We start from the raw sequence: 21,375 nt of genomic DNA, 5'->3' as shown, positions 1-21,375 counted from the left end.
TTAAAGCAGACATTTTTTTAACTGAGTTTTTAGAAAATAATTTCAGAAACGATCAACTAAGTAGATTTTTACGTAAAATTATTCGCAAAGCTGAACAAAGCAGACCCTTTTATTGCACTAGGATTATCAATGTCATATTATGTGCAGCAATAACCATTATCTTCTATTGTATCACAAGCTTCTCTACCTTTTCTATTTTTTGGCTTCTTTTCTCCTACAAAACAACTCTTACCATACACAACACACAAAACAACATCATTTGAATCAATATGTCCACTACTGAGGAAATAATACTTCCTCCGACGAATCAAGAAACTTTCCTATAACCATATATATATATGAGCATAGTAGCATTGAACTTGTACGTAGGTATTCAAATTGATTTGGGCATATCCATATCGAGAAGAGTATTCAAATTGATTTGGGCATATCCATATCGAGAAGAGTAATGATATGGAGTCCGATAGTTGAATTTGATGTCACCATAATGTTAGAAATATTAATGAGATCACGATGATGACGTCAATCCCTACTCACATAAATAAATCGAAGTTGTCATTGCCGACCTGAACTCAATAAATTAAGAGGAGCTCATGGGAGTCCTACGATTTCCAAGCCAAAAGTCTATTCCTTTCGGTTTGTCATTAAGTTCAACTCAAAAATCAAAGTATGAGCCGAGCAACAGTAAAGAGAATCAAAATGAATAGCAAATGATATCAAAGTTATATTATTAAAATGCATACATTTATGTATCTAGTATATATAAATACACACACACACCACAAATAAAGAAATTACAGGGAGTAAAGTATGGCGGAAAAGGAAAATATTTATGTTCTGAAATAATTTACCAGTAAGAGCAATTGGCAGAGTAGTTAGTCTGTCTTTTAAAATCACTCTTTCTGTGTCTCACTTCATATGCTTGTCTCTAGTTCTCTGAATTGCCCTTGAACTCTACTTCATTGTATAGTTCTAAAGAAGAAATTAAGAATTAAGAGCAAAAGCCACAATCTGTGTCCAGTTTGCATGTGTAAATGTTTCAAATGCAACCATGTCCAAATGATGCATTTGAAGACAAGGAAATGAATATTCTAGCTATCGAATAAAAACTTGAAGCAGACGTGTGTGTGTGTGTGAGAGAGAGAGAGAGAGTAATGACTATTTTGTTCATTTTTTGAAATTTACAATTAATTATAAATCATATATACAACATTTTCTTTTGGGAACAAATAAGGTATGGAATGTTGTACCTCCAATAAGAAACAGACAACTCCAAATAATCTCTGGCATTGTCTACTTTGCTTCATCGTCATCAGTAGCAAGCTCAAGGCCCTCAGCAGCCAGAAGCCGGCTGATAATCTTTTTCTTTTCTTCTTCTGCTTTTTTCCGCATTAAATCCCTTTTCCTTAAGACAAGTGTATGCCGCTTAAGGGTGTTATTGAAATTCTCCAAAGAAGCCTTCTTTTCTTTCGCCAGGATCCTTCTCTCTTCGTCAGGATCAATCTGAAATTCCATGAGAGAACATAAATGTCCATGGAAATACGGGTGAAACTTAAAAAGTATGATCAAAGCTGCCAGATGAAGTGTGTGCAATGTCGGTCTCCTCCATAATTTAACATTGAGAAGACATAAATCAACGTACCAAAAAGTATCATCTTAATAAACAAACAGATGAATTTTGTCACAAAATATATATATATATATATATATTTATATAACTTTTATACAGTATTGTTCAGGACAACAAGGACAATATTACTTTCCTCATTCCTCCTACAATGCAGCATGAAATATCCACAACCCCTCCCCCCAATGGTGCCTAACGGGATAAGAAAGACGTGGGGTTGGTTTCATGTTGAATCATAAAAATATACTTGAAGTATCTGAAAGATTTTTAGACAACTAATTTGAAATACGGGCTACTTATCCTCATTTCCATTACAATGCAGCATTAAATATCCACAATCCCTCCCCCCAATGGTGCCTAACGGGAAAAGAAACGAGGGGGTTGGTTTCATTTTGAATCATGAAAATATACTTGAAGTATCTGAAATATTTTTAGACAACTAATTTTAAATACTAAAAGCTTGCATGTTTAATTTGAATAGTTTGTTACATAAATATAGCAATCCACAAGCATCAGTTCACTCTGATGGAAAATAAAAATATGATGTATAACCTTTTGACAAAATTGAAACTAGGTAAATGGCTCTCTAGGTGACCATTAGGGACTTCCTGAGCTTAATTTGAGTCACTATAGAAAGATTAAGACTGAAGAATGATTCAATACCTTTGAACGAGAAAGACGACGAACACGGAGATTCAACTCTCGCTGCTGCTGCTCAGCCCAAGCTGCAATGGCCATATCCCCCCGCTGATCAAACGCTTTTCGCTTTTTCATAAGCCACTCCATCCATGCTTGAGATGCCTGTCAAAATAATGATATCAGAACATATATAAATTATCAGAATGAGGAATTAAGAAAAGACAAATTGCCTCATTCACTTCAAGAGAATTTTCTATACAACTAAAATTTTCTTTCCGTAAAGATAAAGCAATTGAGAACCTAGAAGTCTATGGATGTGTTAATCCAATAATTGGGAAACCAGTACTTCATGTTATCATGCAATTTGCAAATGAACAAACTTCATACGACACATCCAAGTTCTACAAGGACAAGCCAGGAACAGGTGGTTCTGCAGACACTATTCAGTGTGTACCACGTCATTTTCCTATGGTACCAGACTAACAGGCACATTGCACAGATGCAGGAAAAAATTTCACCGATTTAAAAAATAAATAAATAAATGATTCCAGAATCAGGAAAAACTTCAAATCAGAAAATTCTTTGCTTCTATTTTTTTTTTTTTTTTAATATTAACTTCTAATTTTAAAGGTTGCTTACAGAACACAAATATCTATTCCTCTTATACCCGATTATTATACCAGTCAAAATTGAGATCTTCTTTTAGTTTAAAAATTTTAAGAGTTCCTTTTGATTTGTAGCAACTTGTAACCGATATGGATGGCCACCAACGACGTGGCATTTATGCTTTAAAATACCAAGGTGTGTGGATCATTTTTCTTGCAGTAAATTGAGGCATTGAAGAAAAATTCATATAGAAAATGTGTATTTAAGTATCCATGGTTTTGTTGATAAGCCTGATAATTCAAAGCATCTTAGTCAAGAACCATAATTCCAAGACCTTGAAGAAAGATCCAGTGCATCTGCAGCAAAGCCCCAAGAAGTGAGAGGGTTATACAAAAAACTGCTGCAGGGCCTTGAATCAATAAAAATGTACACTACAACAATATTCAGAAGAGACAAACATCAAGAACTTGACAGAACACCTCCTCCCATATTAGAACTGACATCCTTATATTTTTCTTTGAGGCAAAAATAGAAGTATATCTGGGCACAAAAGGGAGAAAAAATACTACAAGCCATCCAGATCATTAACAATACCATAACCAGGAATCATGAGAAAATTTAGATATATGAAATGAAAACATGCTCTATTTGACTTTACAGGGGGGCACAAGAAGGAAAAGGCAAAGATATACCCCTCAGACTATTAACTATACAATAAGACTGGTGAGAAACCTTCTTATCCAACATATTATAAGATTTTCTGTCTGGCTACACAAGCAGACTCGACACAAATCTATTCCAAAAATATCATTAGTTTTGCTGCTTGTAATTTTTGTGTTGGTTGTTTTTTAGCTGAGAAGCAGAGATATTTCTATAAAGGTGCTCTGTTGGTATACAGAATCTGTCAAAAACTGACACTTCACAGATACTCTACTTTAAAGACACCCATGGTCATGGATGTGTGTATAATTTCAAAAAAAAAATCACTATTTTGGACACTTGACCATCGCATCCCTGACACTTCAGCAAATGCTTATGTAGTACAAAGACATTATGTTACATGGACTCTTCAAAAGTAGTGAAGAACCTGTGTCGGACACATATTACTCTGACCCATGTTTGAGTAATATGTGTCTGACACTTTTGGTTGGACGTGTACTTAAAAAACATATCCAATTATTCAATTTTAGTATATTACTACTTTAAAATGTATAGAACACTATGTTACATAAAAACATTACTTTACTCTAGAAAATAAAATGAAATGAATATTTAGCAGTGTCCATGTGTCTTTCTGTTTAGAGATTTGACATGTACGACACATGGATACATCCCGTACCTGACGCACACACCCGAGTGCATGTAATATAGCAAAGACATCTTAAAAGAGCAAAGTCTGATAATCTTGAAAACAAGATAAACAAACCTAACCCAAGCTTTCTTCTTGTAAAGACAATTTGACATTGTAAACATGGCCAATAAAAGTCAACATAAAATAAAAATAAATTATTATGGCAGAAAGACAACAGGAGAGTATTGGTGAGATATATAATATAATAATCTTTATGATATTTATGTAGCTTCATCTTTCACATTACTCAAAGTTTTATATTATCTCATCTAAATTATCTAATATATGCATAAAAGTAAAAAATCACTTATATATCACCGTGTCTACTCTATGTCCATATCCACCTTAAAAGATTTGCTTACATATCTGCACGCACAAAGCCATGATGCTCCCACTGAACTTTATTTATTTATTTATATTACTGGCCTAAAATTTTGTCAAAATTCTAATAATGCCCCCCCTAACAAAACCCCTTATACATACTTCCCCCCTAAATTGCCACAATAATCTCCTCTATCTTCCCCTCTAAACTTCACAAAATTGACTTATCTACTTTTGAAACTCTCACTAAACCCATAACTCTCTTTCCTTCTCTCTCCAACATTTTCTCTTTAAAATATATCTCATTCTTTATATGTCTCATGGCTTTTCAAATCAGAGATTTAGAGAGTGATGAAGAGTTTTCTCTTTCTCTCTCTTCTTGTTCTCTCTCCTCTCTTTTTTACAGTTTTGTGCAACTTCAAGTGCTATGTTTTTAACGATTCAAACTTTGTATGAAAATATCAATCAAGTTAAAGTTCTTTTGTTGATTACAATAGTATGATTTTTTTTTTCTTTATTTTGTTACCGTTCAAGACCGCTCCCTCTTGAATTATTTTCTGGCTCAGTCACTGCATATCTGTTTCATTCTGTGTCCTTTTCCTGACTATCAAACCGTACTTTTTTTTGCCACAAAACACAACTAAAAATAAGTTTCCAAACTAAAGAGCTTCTAGCCCCTGTCGAACCATTACAGTAAACAAGTACTAAGTGATGTTGCAGAAGCCTAGATGTCATGCACTTTTTTTCCTCCTTTGCTTTTCATACAAAGTCAGGTATTTTTAATAAGTAGACACAAAGAGCTACATGTCTCACAAATAGTTACAAAAATTCCTCGGTTTTTGCCTGACAAAGGTCAAAACTCAAAATTTTCATATAAGATAAGCTACGAATTGATCGTAAACATAAAATTACCTTCATCGGGTTGACTCGATTATTGTAATCATATTGTTTCCTTTTCTCCTTATCTATGAGCAATTCATAGGCAGCTTGAATCTTAATAAATCGAGCTTCAGCTGTTTCCCCTTCCTCAAGGGTCCCTCTACCATTATAGACTTCAATAAGAAAAAAGAATAAATCAGTTCCAAGTTCAAGACCAGACGGAAACTTGTGGACACTGTATGTTATAGAAAATGATGGTAACACCAAGGGATGAGATTTCAAAGACTAAAGGTGAATGGACAATATTTGGCACACTGAACAAACTGCCATATCAAAACAAACAGTGCAACTTTACAGCAACGCATCAATCTCCAACGTTATTAGAATCCAAAAGAAAGACATGTAACACAAGCTACATCCTGATTTTTGACCTATCCTAGAACAGCAATTCTTATGTAAAAAAAAAAAAAAAAAACCAACAATGCTACATCTCTTTTAAAATCTCCCAAAAGCGGGCTCTTCATCAGTGCAATTTAACAAATGGCCTACAATTAGATGGACCCATAAATTATATGCTATATGCACGGTCAGATGACTAATGAACAACAAATTTTATGGACTTCGTCCAGCACTTTATCTACAGATTATTCGTCCTAAAATAATAAACATGAGGCAGTTGGTAATCATTTGATCACTCTAAGATTACCATACACATCTTTATCTGATTATCTTGTGTAAAGTCCATTTTATTCATGTCGTAATCACTATTCTAGAAAACCAAACATACAAGATAAAAGGTTTTTTAAGGATTTAGTACAGAATCTAATGGTACCGTTTTTTTTATCAATGCTTTTGAATAAAAGAAAAACTATAAATATACTCCTGCATCAAAACCATATGACAGTGTGGGGTTAAGGCAGTATCTCTGGATGGACCAAACAAGACCTAACTGTAAAGGTCATAGTTGGTCAGGATCAAATACCCAATTGATTGAGCATTGAAGTAAACCCCTACCCCTACTCGTGCTAGAGGGTGCAAATAGAGGGCCTGCATTTACTAGTTTGTGTCTAGCTACATCATCTCCAGCTTTTTCAGGGCTTAACAGCAGGGATACCAACATAAATCATATAGATTTAATTATATAATATCAACATAAACAAATTATATTAAAGTGCATAATATATTTCCTGTATTGGTACTGTTTACATTTAGATTAAAAATAACACAATACCATATGTCCAAAATATTGCCACTTAGAGAGACAGATTTGCACCATTATTACTACTGTACTAGACTCAAACACCTAAAACTAAAACCAATATTCCTCTACCTTAATTTAAAAATAATTATTCCTCTACCTTAATTTAAAAATAGTTATATATCAAGAAATTTACTTGGTAGCTAAACAAAAAAGAATAATAATAATAATTATCCAAATATGAAGCATGGCTATATGTTCCTACTTAGAATGGGCCTAACAGCCCAGGTGGTTAACCTATAAAACAAAGGACATCAAAACCTTGAACATATATTTTATATGAACTATAACACTTTAAAACATATGAGGATCAAGATAAAGAGCAAACCATCTGGGTGATAGAACTTGGCCAAACGTCTATAGGCTAACTTTATTTTCTCATCATCAGCATCTCCTTCCAATTCTGCATTCGAAAATAAAATTGCATTAAATATCGTAAATTATTCATCACTTCATAATAAAATGAGATACAAGAGGTAATATGAAAAACATGTCTTGTTCTCCATCAAGAGGAGAACATGAAGAACATAAAGAACAAAAGGTTTTACTAATGCATCAGAAAGAGGCATGCATGCATGTGATATTCAAAATTCAATTTTGATAGAGAACTTATCCTGCTCAGAAAGTAAATTCTAACAGCCCAACAGGAAATCCTGAAGAGAATTTCAATCTACCACAACTTTTGAAGTCTTCTTCAGAAATATAGAAATGAATAAAGAAAAGGGCAAATAAGTCACAAAGAGAAAATTCAAGACACATAATTCGTAGAGGTTTTATTGACGCCCTAAACTACTTTTAAAGACACAAATAATGCACAACGTTTTTTGGTCTTTTATTGTTTGAAAGTATTCCTTGGAACTTAAGTTTGAGAGCATAAACTAAGCTCTATTACATGGACTCCCCTATTTCCCCTTCAAGTACCCGTGTCAACATGACACGACAAAATACGACGTGGGTACAAGTACGGGATATGTGAGCGACACATGAACACAAATTGGACAACCCAATCCTTCACATGACATAAAGAAGAAAAAATTCAAATTTAATACCAAAATGAATTTCCTATCTATTAGATATATCAAAAAGGGAAAATTCAAATTTAATAGCAAAATAAATTTCCTATCTATTAGATAGATCAAAACCCTTTTCTTTAACCAAATTCCATTTAATTTGGGTAATAATTGAAAATATCCTTATAAAACAAGCTTAAACATTACAACATAATAAAGTATATATGTATTTAAATGCTAGTATGTGTTTGCATACCCCTATCCAACTTTTGGATACATATCCCCGTATCCCAAGATTTGGGATTCGAGGAGCTTACCCAAGTCCATATAACATAGAAACTAAGTAATTAAGGGTTGAGTGCAATGCTTACACTAATTGATGCCTTGAAAAACTTTAAAAGGAAGTCTACCATTCATCTACACATAGGCAACTTCTATTTATTTTTACTATTTAACCATGAACAACGTTAAGTTTCCTTCAGTAATATGAACAGACAAAAGTCACAAAACCAGCCAAACTCATAAATTTGATTAGATGATGATGCCAAATAGTATCTGAAAAATAGAATTGCTAATTATATCTTATCTTATTGATTTTCAAACTATTTCTATTATGTGGTATAAATATGTAACCTTTTAGTATCAGCTAAAAAACACACTAGTAATATTAGAAATAATAAAGACATTCTCATCTAAAATAGAGTACACGTAAGATTGTGTGCGGAGATATGTATCTACATGTCAGATTTATCATATCCCCAGACCCAAAGACAAAGAGATATAGCTAAATTTACATATTTAATATTGCTTTTTTAAGTTATAGGATAGATGGTGCTTTGGGCAACCAAAAGTGTTTAACGTTAGTGCATAATTCATTTTAAATAAATCATGTAAAAGAAAAAGGAGTATAATAAATGACTTTTATGTAAAAGTATATAATAAATTTTACTTTCTAAGTGCATAACTAACTAGTGTATCGGACATATATATATTATACTCATACCCAAGTTTCATGTGCTGCACACAGGTACTTAGTCCATGTAACATAGACTGATATGCACACTACCAAGGCGTCACAACCCACTTTGGGAGGCACAGACATGATGCATGCCCCATCAGTCTGTCACTACTCTCAAGAGTTGGGTCTGCCTAGTTTTTATTTTTGTAAAACCCTATAATGCACAGTATTAAATTTATATGAAATACCCAATTTCTAGTGAACCTAGTGAATATGCAGCTAAGGGTAGAAAAACATTATCCAATTGATGTGGAGTATTAGATTTTAAATCCTATCAAAAAGTAGACAACTGCATTATTACCTTCTTGACAACATGCCATTACTTTGCTTAAAGCTACAAAGTTCTTCTCATTAAACCAATGGAAAAAGATAAAATAACTCCTAACATCATGTAGGAAACCTCTCCAAAGCATCATTTTCACCACTATTTTTACTTAAATTCAAACCATGACCGGAAAATTGAAATGGACTCAAAAACTAAAATTTAGATAATATATATAAAATAAAAAAATAATAATAATAAAAAAATAAAACAAATTTAGTAGATAAACTTGCTTGGGAAAGATAAGTCTATAAAGCATAGAGATGGGGGCATGCCGCTTCAATCAAGACAATCAAAATATTATTTGTTGAAAGAAAAAAAAAATGACCTTAACTTCTTTTATGATGATATTTAAAAATCATTTCACTCCGATAAAATTTCACCACACAAAAAATCACATACCTATAAAACGAAAAGATTAATAATTTGAAATCTGTAATTGAAACTAGACAAGAGATAATAGAATTAGCAACCACAGTGGCAACAACCCATGCAACAAATATCAAGATTTGTATATCCCAACTAAAGTTCATCAGACATCCCCACAAACATCCAGTCTTTAAAGCTATACAAATCTTTATCAATCAAGTCTACATCAACTATCAATGAAGTCTACTGCAAATAAAAATAAATAGAAAAAATAAAAAAGTTTGAATTTATTTCCCTCAGAGAAAATTCATCGTAAGCCAAACATAAGGCCAAATTGGAAAAGTAAATGCATAAACACATACTAATATACATGCATATGAATATATATATATATATATATATACACATATATGCTAATTACCGAGAGTTTCGTAGGGAGACTTCTCATCCGTCCATTTTGAAGCCCGAGCAACTGTCCTCCTCTGGCTCAATCGAACCCACGGCTCTACCCTGCCGAGGTCCGACAACTCCAACCAAGAAGCCGAAGACAGGCGAGGTTTGGTGTTGGGATTTCGGAACGAAACCCTAATAACGGATTGCGATCGATATCGAGCTCTGTCTCTGCAACAACATATGATTGAAGAGAACACCGTGTTGGGACGACAAATTGTTCTCAAATTGCTCATTTTTCTTACCGTTTGGAGCCCCAAATCACTCGCTGGAATCGGAGAAACTCTTTCGGTTTGTAATCTGATGAAAGATTGAAAGACGTGAAGGAAGTGAACATCGAGTTTTGATAATTGAAAATGCGAAATTTTTCTTTGAATGTGACTATATTTCAGTTTTTATTTTTTCTTTTTATTTTTATTATTATTATTATTTTTTCATTTACTACGATTTTTGAAGAAACAAACAAAAACCCCGCAAATTAAGTTTGTTGACGGTTTGGTTGGCTGCCGCTCGACGGTTGGAAAATGTTGTTTTACCATTATGTCCATCCTGTATCACACAATTACGAAAATGGTATGGAAAAAAAGAAAAAGAAATAACTTTTGTGTGTGCGTGTGAGATGGTTCAATCGTGGTTATTGGAAATTTAGTTAAAAAATATAAATCAGAGAATTTTCTAATAAAAGTTATAAAATCTTGTTTGAAAAATGTTCCTTCATTGTAGAATTAATGCATAATACATCAAGTTCAGGAATCAGGATGGTTATCAAAAATTCAGTTACAAAAAAATATATATATATCTACAAATTTGCTATTTTGTTTTTATTATAGTTTTTTTTCCGTGATTTTTAGTTGTCCAGGTAATCTTTGGTTAACATTTTGAATGTACCTTTAAAGCTTTAAACAGCCACAAGAAGTAAGAAAACTACTCTCAAAATATAGTTAATAAAAAAAAAATAGTTTGTAAGAAATTTATGCTAGAGTTGAATTTGAGTGTTAATCATTAGAGGCCATCGTACGTGAATGGAAAGTGAAATGAGTATAAATGGATGAATATGTAATACTATTTAACAATTTAAGCTTTCGGGTTAGAAGGTAACACTCCACTGATCAAAATTAATATTAGAGTCAGATGATCAAGTGGCACGTTAAACGCCACGTCCGAAACTACCCGAAACTATCTAAATTTGTGCCAAAATTGTCTAAATTTGTCATCCCGGCAGACAGGATGGCCCAACCCCAAGAGGGAGTGAATGATATTATGAAGTTGTTGAGCAACCTCCAATTCTTAAGACAGAAGATCTAATGTTCACCATTTGACATGAAAAATTGACGGTTGTATTTCCTACTTATCACATGCACACAGCACATCACATACACACAGCACACAAGTCAACTCAAGAAAGCAAGCTGCAAAAATTGTGAAAACAATGTTTTTTACAACAACTTTGGATACCTTTCAAAGCGTTTCTCAAAATGTCAAGTGAATCTTTTCTATTTTTTTCACGGTAAAAGTCCAAATTTTCTAGCGCACGTAACTTTGAAAGAGAGAAGAATTCAACAGCACCACCAAGTTTATATTAGAAGTACAATATATCCACTCAAACACAAATCTGGCATTTCAATTTCTGTTCTCTTTGATACAATATACCATACAACATGCATTGACGATAAAAAAAACTTAATCTCTTGATACACAGCATTATACAACAAGAATTGATGATACTAGTTAATTTAATCACCTGATACACAACATTATCATTCATATATACACTTTCCAACTTTGAGAAGCTGCTTTGAAATTCTATGAGGAGAATAAATTGTAGTTGATATTAAATAAGCTATGACTATATATTCCCATTGTAACTCGGGGCAAGATTTCGGCAGCAATCACAACTAATATATGACTTCTTGTTACCACAGTAAACTAGGCAGGTTCACGAGGACGAGCAGACCAAAGTGAACTGAGAGCACGAAGACGTTGAAAATATTCGCCCAAGGCGAGCAAGCCTCGGGCTGCTTGATGGGGTGTTAAGATACGAGACATTTGCTGCAGAGTTTGCTGGCGAAGATGATCTGCCTGTTCCGGAAAAGATCAACATTACTATGAAAAACAGAGATATTTTCTAAGGACTACAACACACACACAACGATCAAATACAGATGATTAAAGCAATTCTTCAATAATCTAGTTGGTACTTGCTATCACAAGCTATCCATTTCTTCATGAATTTCTATGCCGGTTAAAGGAAACTTGGTTGATAAATTTTTTGTATTGGTTGCACTAGAAGATATTGTGCTGCTTAGTTTCGGGAAAGAAATTATGTTGCATTTATTTAAGCAAAAGTACCAAGCCCACAAATCATTATACATTCTCCTCCAAAACAATTTCCAGGTGCCGAGAAGTTTGGTTAATAGAACAGTCATGTATTCAACAATTTACACAATCGCATACTGAAAGCAAGTCATTTCGAACAGAACACCAGTCAGGATTTCACAACAGGTGATACAAAGCTAATCTAGATCCAATTGAAATGTGAAACCTTCAACTAAAAAATTATACATTACATAGAGCTGATGCAAAACCACTTATTTGCATTAAAAATATATATATATACAGTATATCGTAAGGATAACCAACATTTGGGTGGAAAAACCAATGAGTTCTCATCATTGATAGGCTACAAATTGCCCAAAAAGTGTGAGCTTTCAAGAAATAGGCCCAACAATGCATTATTAAGTTCTAACAGTCACATTAACAGCTTCTCAAAATAAGACAGTGGGTGCAGGGACTTTAATAATTTAGTTTGGTGGCTCACTGATATTTACGGTATTAGTCTCAATTGAATCAACATTTGAAACAAACAAAACTCCTCCCCTCTCTCTAAGCTTAGGACTTGCAGTGGTGAAAGATGGACCCTTTATGGAGTAGAATGGATAAGTGTATTCTATTCGATGAAGTCAAATAGTTGGAATTAAGCCTTAATTGAGATTTGGTTGATGCATTTTTTTTATGTAAACAAAACCTTAAATCAGAGAAACGTCTGTGATACTTTAAATTGCAGTGAGGCACCAGACTATGATAATTAAAGTCCTTGCACCTACCGCGTTACTTTTGGAAGCTTTTGGTGCAACAAGCACTAATTAGATTGAAAACCAGGGTACAACCTATAACAGAACCTCAATAAATCAAGAACCACAGAAAGCAAGTACATACACCCCTTCCACATCCAAGGCTCAACACACGGGTGATAGAAAAAGAAGTAAGAAATTTGAATGTCTTCCCCAAACTTTTTTTTTCTTCACAATCGAACACTACCAATCATGGATGATTACTTGGTGCAATTACAAATGCTTGGTTGACAAGCATGAGTAAACAGGTTTGAGTCTAAGAGCAGTTAGTTTGTGCAAATATAGCCAAGGGTTAAGTCTATCTCCAGTCTTCCCTCCTAGTACCCCTTGCAGGGGGGACCCTCTTACTATAGATAATAATGTTACCATGAACGCTGCTGTCTCAATTTTCTAAATAGTTCTAGCAACTGATTTTTATTGCGGTGGAGCCGACCGACAAATTAGAAAAAATTCAATTGATCTTTCTAACACATAAAAAGGATAATTCTAAACTGCCCTCTTGGCCTAGTGATAAATCAGGTCCTGTATGGAGCAGAATCCTGACTTCAAATATCTATTAACCACCAATTTGGCAAACAAAAAAAAAAAAAAAAAAAAAAAAAAGACTTTTTAACTCAAGAGGAACCAACATTTAAAGGAAAAAAGTTAACATCAAAAGACGTCTAGTATAGAAAATGTCATATGATATAAGGTGCTGCAAATGGCTGGCTGTGATTTGCAAACCATTTGGTGCCTCTTATGAGTCCAGTATCTCCTTTTTAAAACAAAAACTAGGATGAAAATGTGAAGTGAACGAGATGGAAGCAGTTAATTCAACAGCTACTGAACCTATTTGCTCATATTGTCCTGGGATGCCCTACTATTACTGTCTGAAAAAAAGTTCAGGTAACTTTTCTTGCTATTTCTACGGCTACATTTCCTATCCTAAAACTATAGTCCATTTCTGAAAAAAATGAGAAAAAATAATTGAAAATTCTTAAAGAATTTCTTAAGTTAAGACTAATACAAGTGCTATCATTCTTTTTGCTTGTTCTTTCAGGTAACCAGAGGGCGCAAAAAGAAGATTCTATGTCAAGATTTTTATTGCTCTCTCAATTTATGATTGTTTCTTATGCTCATTTGTCACTGACAACACATGGTGAAAGCAATGAAGATTTTTGAAATGATGAAACAACTATTGTGGCCCCAAGTAATTGCACTTTTTCCTTTTCCCCTTTTGGGTCCTCTTCGGCATTTTCCGAAAAACTATAAGAAGAGTAAAAAAGTAAAAGCCAAGACCATGAAGAATAAACATAATACAGACAATACTATTTACAACAAAGTTCTTGATGGTGAGAAGCGATATACCACCTGGTTCACAAACGTCTCCAATGCTTTCAAATTATCGATTGCAGAAGCCATCTGAGAACTGTAGCTTCCTGTAACTGTAGGATCAACAACCATGCTCTGTCCAAGAGTCTGCTGGAGTTTGTCTATTCCTTGAGAGAGCGCATCTTCAGCTTCCTGAGATGATTGATGTAGGTTACAGACAGCCATATGTTGTTGATCGGTCAAGGGCTCCAGTTGTGGCATTAGAACCTGTAAAATAAAAATCTTAAAGTAGTTTCAGAATTCAGAAAGTGAACACTGAAACCTAGTTATAATGGTTAAACGTAGAAGGCTTTGTATCTAATAAATGAATACCATGGAAATGCATGTTGTTATACCATATTTTGGTCTCAATAAGAAACATGTCTGTTACAGCATCTTCAGAACAAAGAGAATAAATTCAGCATACTTTCAGAAAAATCAAGAAAACCCAACACATTTTCTTTGGGTATATGATGAAATCATGGTGAGAAAAATATTATGAAATTTTTAATGAAGCAATTCATCAACTGAATATAAAAATCGTGAATAATTTGAAGGCAACTTGATCATCCAGAGAGTCGATAATACTGTAGCGTTTTGAACCATTGTAGTATTGTAGTATAAGTACCATCTGGGATGCAACAGTAAGAAGTAAATGTATAATTTCCATGAATGCTGAGCATATGTATGACACCCTAATATGAATACTCACTCTTTTGTGGGGCTGAATAGAAGGACATCATGATTAAAATCTGACAAAAAATTGACATTTTTCTTATCAAAGTGCCATTTTCAGACAATTCCTTGTAGAATGTATCTAATATAATTGAATTATGGCATAATCAGCAGTTTCTAAAAGATGAAAAATCTTAAAACACCGAGTTAACTGAATTAAGCATTACGTGTAAAAGCTCTGATGGGCGAAATCCTCCAATCCAGAGGAAAAAGCGCTCAACTGGCGTTCTCCACATGCCAGACATCACAAAGAAGACATCAGCCTTTGCAGCATCAGCTTTCATGCGGAAGAGATCATAGTAGTGGTTTAAGCCACCTTCTACAAGTATGCGGAGCTCTATATCACTTATATGAGCTTGTAACACCTTTCTAAGTTCGCAAGTTTTTCTGTGTTGCTCTTCAACCCAGTGTCCATATTCCATCTCAAAAGAAGCAACTCCTGCATATTAATAGTCGGAACCATTCAAAAAAAAAAAAAAACCAATATCGCTGGGAGGTAAAGCACAATATTTTATAGGTGCACCTTTTAAATATAGCAAATTGATAATTAGGTCATTACAAGTACAGAGTCAACCTAGTTTTTATCGAGCTATATTATAAAATTTATGCACAAAGTTTGTGAATGCATGAACATGCGCACTTGTAAAGTGATATACAAGAATGAAAGGTCAGAAAAGATAATGAGCTATTGGACTTCTCTGGTGTCAAGCCAATATCAGCAACTTGAACAACTATCAATTTTTGTTTTCTGGTGAAGTTTACGATCATACATTTCTTTTGGGAACACTCTCCACAAAAATTATAGCATTTGATACACCTATGCGGATTTCCATTGGCACTAACATAATAAGAAAGGTCCCACTGAGAATTCTAACCGAACAGTCACCACCACCTTCATTCAGGCAATACCACATTGATAGTGTCGAAACAATCAACGAACAAATGATATTCCAAAGATGCATTAAAAAATGAAAGCACAAGAAGGTCACAGGACAGATAAGAATAAGCTGTAAAAATTGCAATAACTATCAAAAGAGCTTCAATTTGGAAAATCAGTAAACAAAGCCCTCCAGTTAAAATATCAACAATGCATTTTCTAATTACATCTTAAAATGTAAGATAAACAAAAAATCAAGAAGAGAAACCAATCCGCAGTTGATGTATTTGCAAATGAACAGCAAAACAGTAGCTCACAGAAAAAGTTTGATAATTGAGAATAGAATATCTAAAGGTCGAGAAGATCAAGAAGACAAATTAACAGCGACAGCAATTCCACAAGACAAGAACCTAACCAGTATTTATTGCACTCCCTGAATACATCCCCTGCAATAAGGCATTCACAAATCCATCAGATAATATACTATAATGCTTGGTCAATAAGGAAATGCATAATTATGGAAAGGAGAAAAATTGAAAAAGGTAATATCCCCCTCACTTGCTGTTTAGTTCTCTCAAGTTCCTGCTCCATTTGTGTCAACTTCATACGGCTAGTTTCTAATTGTTGAACATAAGCCTGCATAAGAGAAATTAGAATACATGGTGGGTCCTAATAGTAATATACTTTGCATGAGTAGATATCGGCATGAGCATACATTCTGAATTAAAGTACACCCTCTACAACAGATTAGGAATTTAGAGTAGATGGTGGTTAACATGGTATCAAAATCAAAAGATCTCGAGTTCAAACCTCACTGTCACCTTAATAATTAAATTTGAACACGTGTTGAATCAAAAGAAAGCCACATGAGAGGGATGTATTAGAGGACATAATAGATATCAAAGTTACACCCTTTCTAACAATTTAAGCTTTTAGAACAGATGGTAGTTAACACATTCTTCATACCTTTTTTCGCAAGCGACTTTTACGGGCAGCTTCACGATTTTGTGCTAGTCGTCTTCGTTGCTGATGTCAATTAAAATCAAAGGAATCACTGGTACATAACATTTCTCATTTTTCCAAGTTGCAATGGCAAAATAACCTATTTAGTGTCTTAAATAAAATATTAATCCTCTGCCTGGCAAGGTTGCATTGGCACATGCACACACACACACACATGAGAGAGAGAGAGAGAGAGATACCTTATCTGAAGTATTGTTTGCTTCTCCATTGTTCTGAGAAGGTCCCGGAGATTCATGTGAAGTATACTCGGACTATAAGTTCCAAATTTGTAAAATCATTCATGGAATAGATGTCAAAAGTCAGAAGAATAACCCAAAATTCGATAAATCAAAAGAGCAAACTTCGTGCATCCTACCTTATTGTCTAATCTCGCATCCACCTGTACCACTGTGGACACATCTGTGTTCGGGCTAATATCACCCTTGAAAGTGTCCTCCCACATGCACATCTGGTGGAGTGGCTCAAAGATGTCCATCCTTGTTGTGGCAAATTGAGTTGGATAGCTCATGCTATCACTGACGGATAAGAGAGCAAATTCATTTATTCAGTTGCATCATCTTGCAGATGATGTGATAAAAGTTACAGAATCGCCTGTAAGATAATGAACAATGACATGTCAGAAAATGTTAAAAGATTTAATTCAGTGACAAAACAAGTAAAGCGGTACACTTCGTAATCTCAATACACAAAGATGCCAAACAAAAGCAATAGAAATCAAGGCAAAGTCCACAAATAGTTGGATCATTGAAAAATAATTACAATGGCTCGCTTAAAAAAATTAGACACCCTAACTCCATATCAGAAATAGTGATTTTAACGCGGGCAGTAACAAGCAGCATTCTTGTACCCAAAAATAAAAAAGAAAGCTCTTAAGCCATAAACAATACCAAATGTGATGTTGGTCAGTATTTAGATGCTCATTACATGACCTATTGACCTACTCATATACCATATAAGGCCTCTAGGCCCTCTACCAGGCATTTTCTCCTGGTTTCTTTAAAACAAATTTATTTATTTATTATTATTATTATTTTTCCATGAATTCTTTAAAACAATTATCATTTACAAATTCTTTGTAAACTTTCAAGATATCATGACAAGCAGAGAGAAATCGGCTAAAGAATCTAATGAGCTGGAGTATTGACAAACCAAGGATTCCTAACTGTCCGGGAAAGCTATGTCATAACAATCTTACTAATTATTTTAGCGGACCTTCCGAAATACTGAAATAAACACAATGGGTGTGCCATGTAGCATTCATTTCATCTTCTCATAATTAAATATTTACCATGTTCCCTATCACCACATTAATATGCATAACATATACAGATATAGAATAATATTTACATACCAAGATAGCTAATTCGGAGTATATACTGTTTGCAAAGGGCTTGTTCACAAGAAGTCCTGACACCCGGGTTGGGTGATTGAAGTTCAAGATTCATTAAGCCCCCACTCTTTCATCCCTTCTTGTGAAACATAATCAAACACGGCAATACAACGAATTTAAAGGTATCTTTCATGTTGCATTTGGGAGCATTGAATCGATGTCTTGAAATTAGAATTGAAGGTTCAAACTTTGAACTAAAATTCTCCCAAATCCAAATCCAAATCCAATTCCAATTCCAAGGCCCCGATTTGGTGCTCCCAAACATAACTGCAGGAGAATTAGCTCCGGAACTCCCAATCAAACCCGTAAAGAGTTGATGAAAGCAAGACCTTACTACAGAAGCAGAAGCAAAATCTATACACCAACAAATATGAGTGAATTTGCAACTCCAAATACTCATATATTACACCAAAAACTAATATATATTAAGGTGTGCTTGTGCGTGTTAAAGGGATTCCAAAAAAAAAAATTACAAATTGGGATGATGAATTCAACTCTTTTAATACCCTTATATATATATATATATATATATACTCCAACTCTTTCAAGAAAGATAAGAGCAAGAACAGAGAACAGTGACAGAGGAGAAGATGGTAAGCCAATAGCAAGAAAACAAAGCAACAAATTAAATCAAGCATGTATATATACGTATATTATGAGAAAATTAGCAGAAACATAAGAATGAATATGAATTGAGAGACCAACCTATTGATGAGAAAAAAATTGTGAGCCAAAGTAGAAGAACTCTGAAAACCCCAAAAGCTTTGAAACCCTGAAATTGAAAACTAATCCTTTGTACCTAATTAATCAATTGTATAAGCAAAAAAATCAGCTAAAAATCGAAGGCTTTGATTGATCTCTGACAAGAATAGAAAGGCCACTCAAGTGCTTCAAAAACAGAGAAGCGAAAAAAGACAAAGTGAGTTGATAAAGAAGTGTCTGATTTGGGAATGCTACAGTCAACAAAGTAGCGTCATCTTATATGTTTACATTCCCCACTTGTTTGTTAATAATACACGGAAGTTTGAAAAATGCATACCCACTCTCTCTCACTCACTCCTCTCCAACTCCCCACCACCACCTACACCATTATCACCAACAGAACCACTCTAATCATATCTCTGCTGTCTCAAATGTGTGTGAGGGGGTTTGATTTCAAGAGCTAGGTCTAGTTTGTCACCACACGTAGTGTAGATACTTAGATACCGTTCACTTTCCTGTTATGGTCTATGCTTAACCTTTTTAAAACTCGTCTACGTATTTAGGAAATATATTCCACACATATAAACGCCAAAAAATAAAAAATAAAAAATAAAAAAACTTCTTTCCTGCATTTTAATATTATTTTGTTATTTATGCAACTTTCCTGCATTTTAATATTATTTTGTTATTTATGCAACTTTCCTGCATTTTAATATTATGTCGTCATTTATGCCATCCACCAAAATATACTTCACATATAAATGCTAACAACATGAGAAAAAATTCCGTAGTTACGATCTCATTACTTGTTAGTATTTAATAAGCTAATAATATCATGTTATCGTTACAACCAAATTCAATTAAATTTTTTTTCAACAATATCCCACAAGACTTGAGTTGTAACAATTCCACTGACAACAAATAAAAGAAAAATATATATGAGTATTTTTTTAGAAAATAATATATGTATTTTAACATATTATCTGAGCAGCCGCATATTTTTTTGGCTATATATATATATATATATTTTATAAATGATAAGAAATTTAACATAGCATCAAAGCATCCCCCATGCAATCACATTTGCACACCATTCAACACTAAAGATAGTAAATTATCATTGACTTAAGATATACATTTATTAAGTTGAATCATTGATAGCAGGTTGTTAGAGCAACTAGTCGTCTATCAGAGTATTAAAAGCATCATTGTGACTTTTATTTTCTGTTTTCTCGTTTATATTTTCATTTCATTTTATTTATTTATTTATTTTTTATCTACACCAAGAACTCACCTAGGCAAGACCCCTTCAGAATCCACCATAAGTTACAAAGCTGGGGATGCTATCGACGGTTCCACACCTCAGCACCAATTTCAGTCAAGAAGTATAATGGGAATGGACGAGTTCGAATCTGAAAAATATGGCACTTCAAGTTGTTGCCTTACCAACTCTATCAAATTCTTGGGGGCTATTTTCATTTCATATTGAGTAATGATATTTGACTTAAAAGAGTTTGATAAAATTGTCACACTTGTTATTTTTAATTAGTCAGCCTCATATAAGAAAGTGAAACCTTTTGATCACTTCCTTATCTCATGCTTTAATAACTAATTAAATGTATTCGATCAAATAATTTAGTCTAACTCTTTAGCTTAAGCAACGTTACTCTTTTGTATTTTGTCTCATGAATCAAGGCCAAATATGAGAAAGGGTATTAAAGAGCTTGATATTCAACATTGTTGGTCTTTCCATTTACAAGTAAAGGTCAAATGTGAGAGAGGATATTGAGAGCTTGATATATGCCTTTGGATTGTTCCAAAATAATTCGAGTCGTGTCTCATATTGACAATTTGTTAATGTGTGTATAAATATTTATTTAACTTTAGAAGGAAAAAAAGAAAAAAAGAAAAAAATTATTTATTGTAAACATAAGGAGAAAAATGAAAGGAGGACCCAAGGAGGGTAACTTATCTTTTGTTTATTTTAAATATTAAGAGGTCAGAAAATAGAGGATTAGGAGGGGAAATAAGGGATGATCCAACACTTTAAACACTTTATTCCTAATTTCTAAATTAATACGTAAATAGAAAATTTAATAATTAATTACCATTTTTATTCCTAATATTTAAAACAAGTGAATTTTTATTTTACCATTACCATTTACAAAATAAAATAATTAATTTCTCTTTCTTATCTCCACTATTTTTTCCAAACATGTGGGAATTATTACCCCATCTTCTCTTATTCCTTATTTATCTCTCTGTTCTTAGTTATTCGAATATTGAGTGAGTTGTTTCCAATATACAGATACATTAT

General features: G+C 33.5%; 2 protein-coding genes across 3 annotated transcripts; both read right to left on the bottom strand.

The window, feature by feature from the left end:
* Positions 1-711: 711 nt before the first annotated feature.
* On the bottom strand, positions 712-10,243 carry LOC132274237 (NAD(P)H-quinone oxidoreductase subunit T, chloroplastic). Its single transcript, XM_059775477.1, has 5 exons — positions 9,822-10,243; positions 7,010-7,084; positions 5,457-5,596; positions 2,291-2,428; positions 712-1,503 (listed from the first exon to the last, which is right to left on the bottom strand). Exons 1-5 carry the CDS (start codon positions 10,084-10,086, stop codon positions 1,294-1,296), a joined length of 828 nt encoding a protein of 275 aa, XP_059631460.1. The 5' UTR covers positions 10,087-10,243; the 3' UTR covers positions 712-1,293.
* Positions 10,244-11,443: 1,200 nt separating this feature from the next.
* Positions 11,444-19,515, bottom strand: LOC132274236 (transcription factor TGA7). 2 transcript variants are annotated; one of them, XM_059775476.1, is made up of 9 exons: positions 19,062-19,515; positions 17,322-17,557; positions 17,146-17,217; positions 16,910-16,969; positions 16,502-16,579; positions 16,359-16,389; positions 15,234-15,505; positions 14,332-14,559; positions 11,444-11,925 (listed from the first exon to the last, which is right to left on the bottom strand). In XM_059775476.1, the coding sequence occupies exons 2-9, from the start codon at positions 17,472-17,474 to the stop codon at positions 11,881-11,883; spliced, it is 939 nt and encodes a 312-aa protein (XP_059631459.1). In that variant the 5' UTR covers positions 17,475-17,557; positions 19,062-19,515; the 3' UTR covers positions 11,444-11,880. The 2 variants fall into 2 exon arrangements, with proteins under 2 accessions (XP_059631459.1, XP_059631457.1); XM_059775474.1 differs by having other exon boundaries at positions 11,444-11,929; positions 19,062-19,510.
* Between the last annotated feature and the right edge of the window lie 1,860 nt (positions 19,516-21,375).

This window comes from Cornus florida, unplaced genomic scaffold (assembly GCF_030987335.1).
Source record: "Cornus florida cultivar Cherokee Brave unplaced genomic scaffold, ASM3098733v1 CherokeeBrave_3.0.0_Hap2_Chr09, whole genome shotgun sequence".
Lineage (NCBI taxonomy): Eukaryota > Viridiplantae > Streptophyta > Magnoliopsida > Cornales > Cornaceae > Cornus > Cornus florida.
The sequence above is the reverse complement of the archived record's forward strand: the minus strand, read 5'-3'. Positions and strand labels throughout refer to the sequence as shown.

What these genes read in the sequence shown, in the direction of transcription:
- LOC132274237 (XM_059775477.1), bottom strand. Translation starts at nt 10,086, where the DNA reads ATGAGCAATTTGAGAACAATTTGTCGTCCCAACACGGTGTTCTCTTCA. An exon ending in GTCTCCCTACGAAACTCTCG is followed by an intron (nt 7,085 to 9,821) that starts GTAATTAGCATA and finishes TTTCGAATGCAG; the next exon opens with AATTGGAAGGAGATGCTGAT. An exon ending in ATCGAGTCAACCCGATGAAG is followed by an intron (nt 2,429 to 5,456) that starts GTAATTTTATGT and finishes TTATTTTGACAG; the next exon opens with GCATCTCAAGCATGGATGGA.
- LOC132274236 (XM_059775474.1), bottom strand. Translation starts at nt 17,474, where the DNA reads ATGAGCTATCCAACTCAATTTGCCACAACAAGGATGGACATCTTTGAG. An exon ending in ATGCGAGATTAGACAATAAG is followed by an intron (nt 17,218 to 17,321) that starts GTAGGATGCACG and finishes TGGAACTTATAG; the next exon opens with TCCGAGTATACTTCACATGA. An exon ending in AAAGTCGCTTGCGAAAAAAG is followed by an intron (nt 16,580 to 16,909) that starts GTATGAAGAATG and finishes TCTCTTATGCAG; the next exon opens with GCTTATGTTCAACAATTAGA.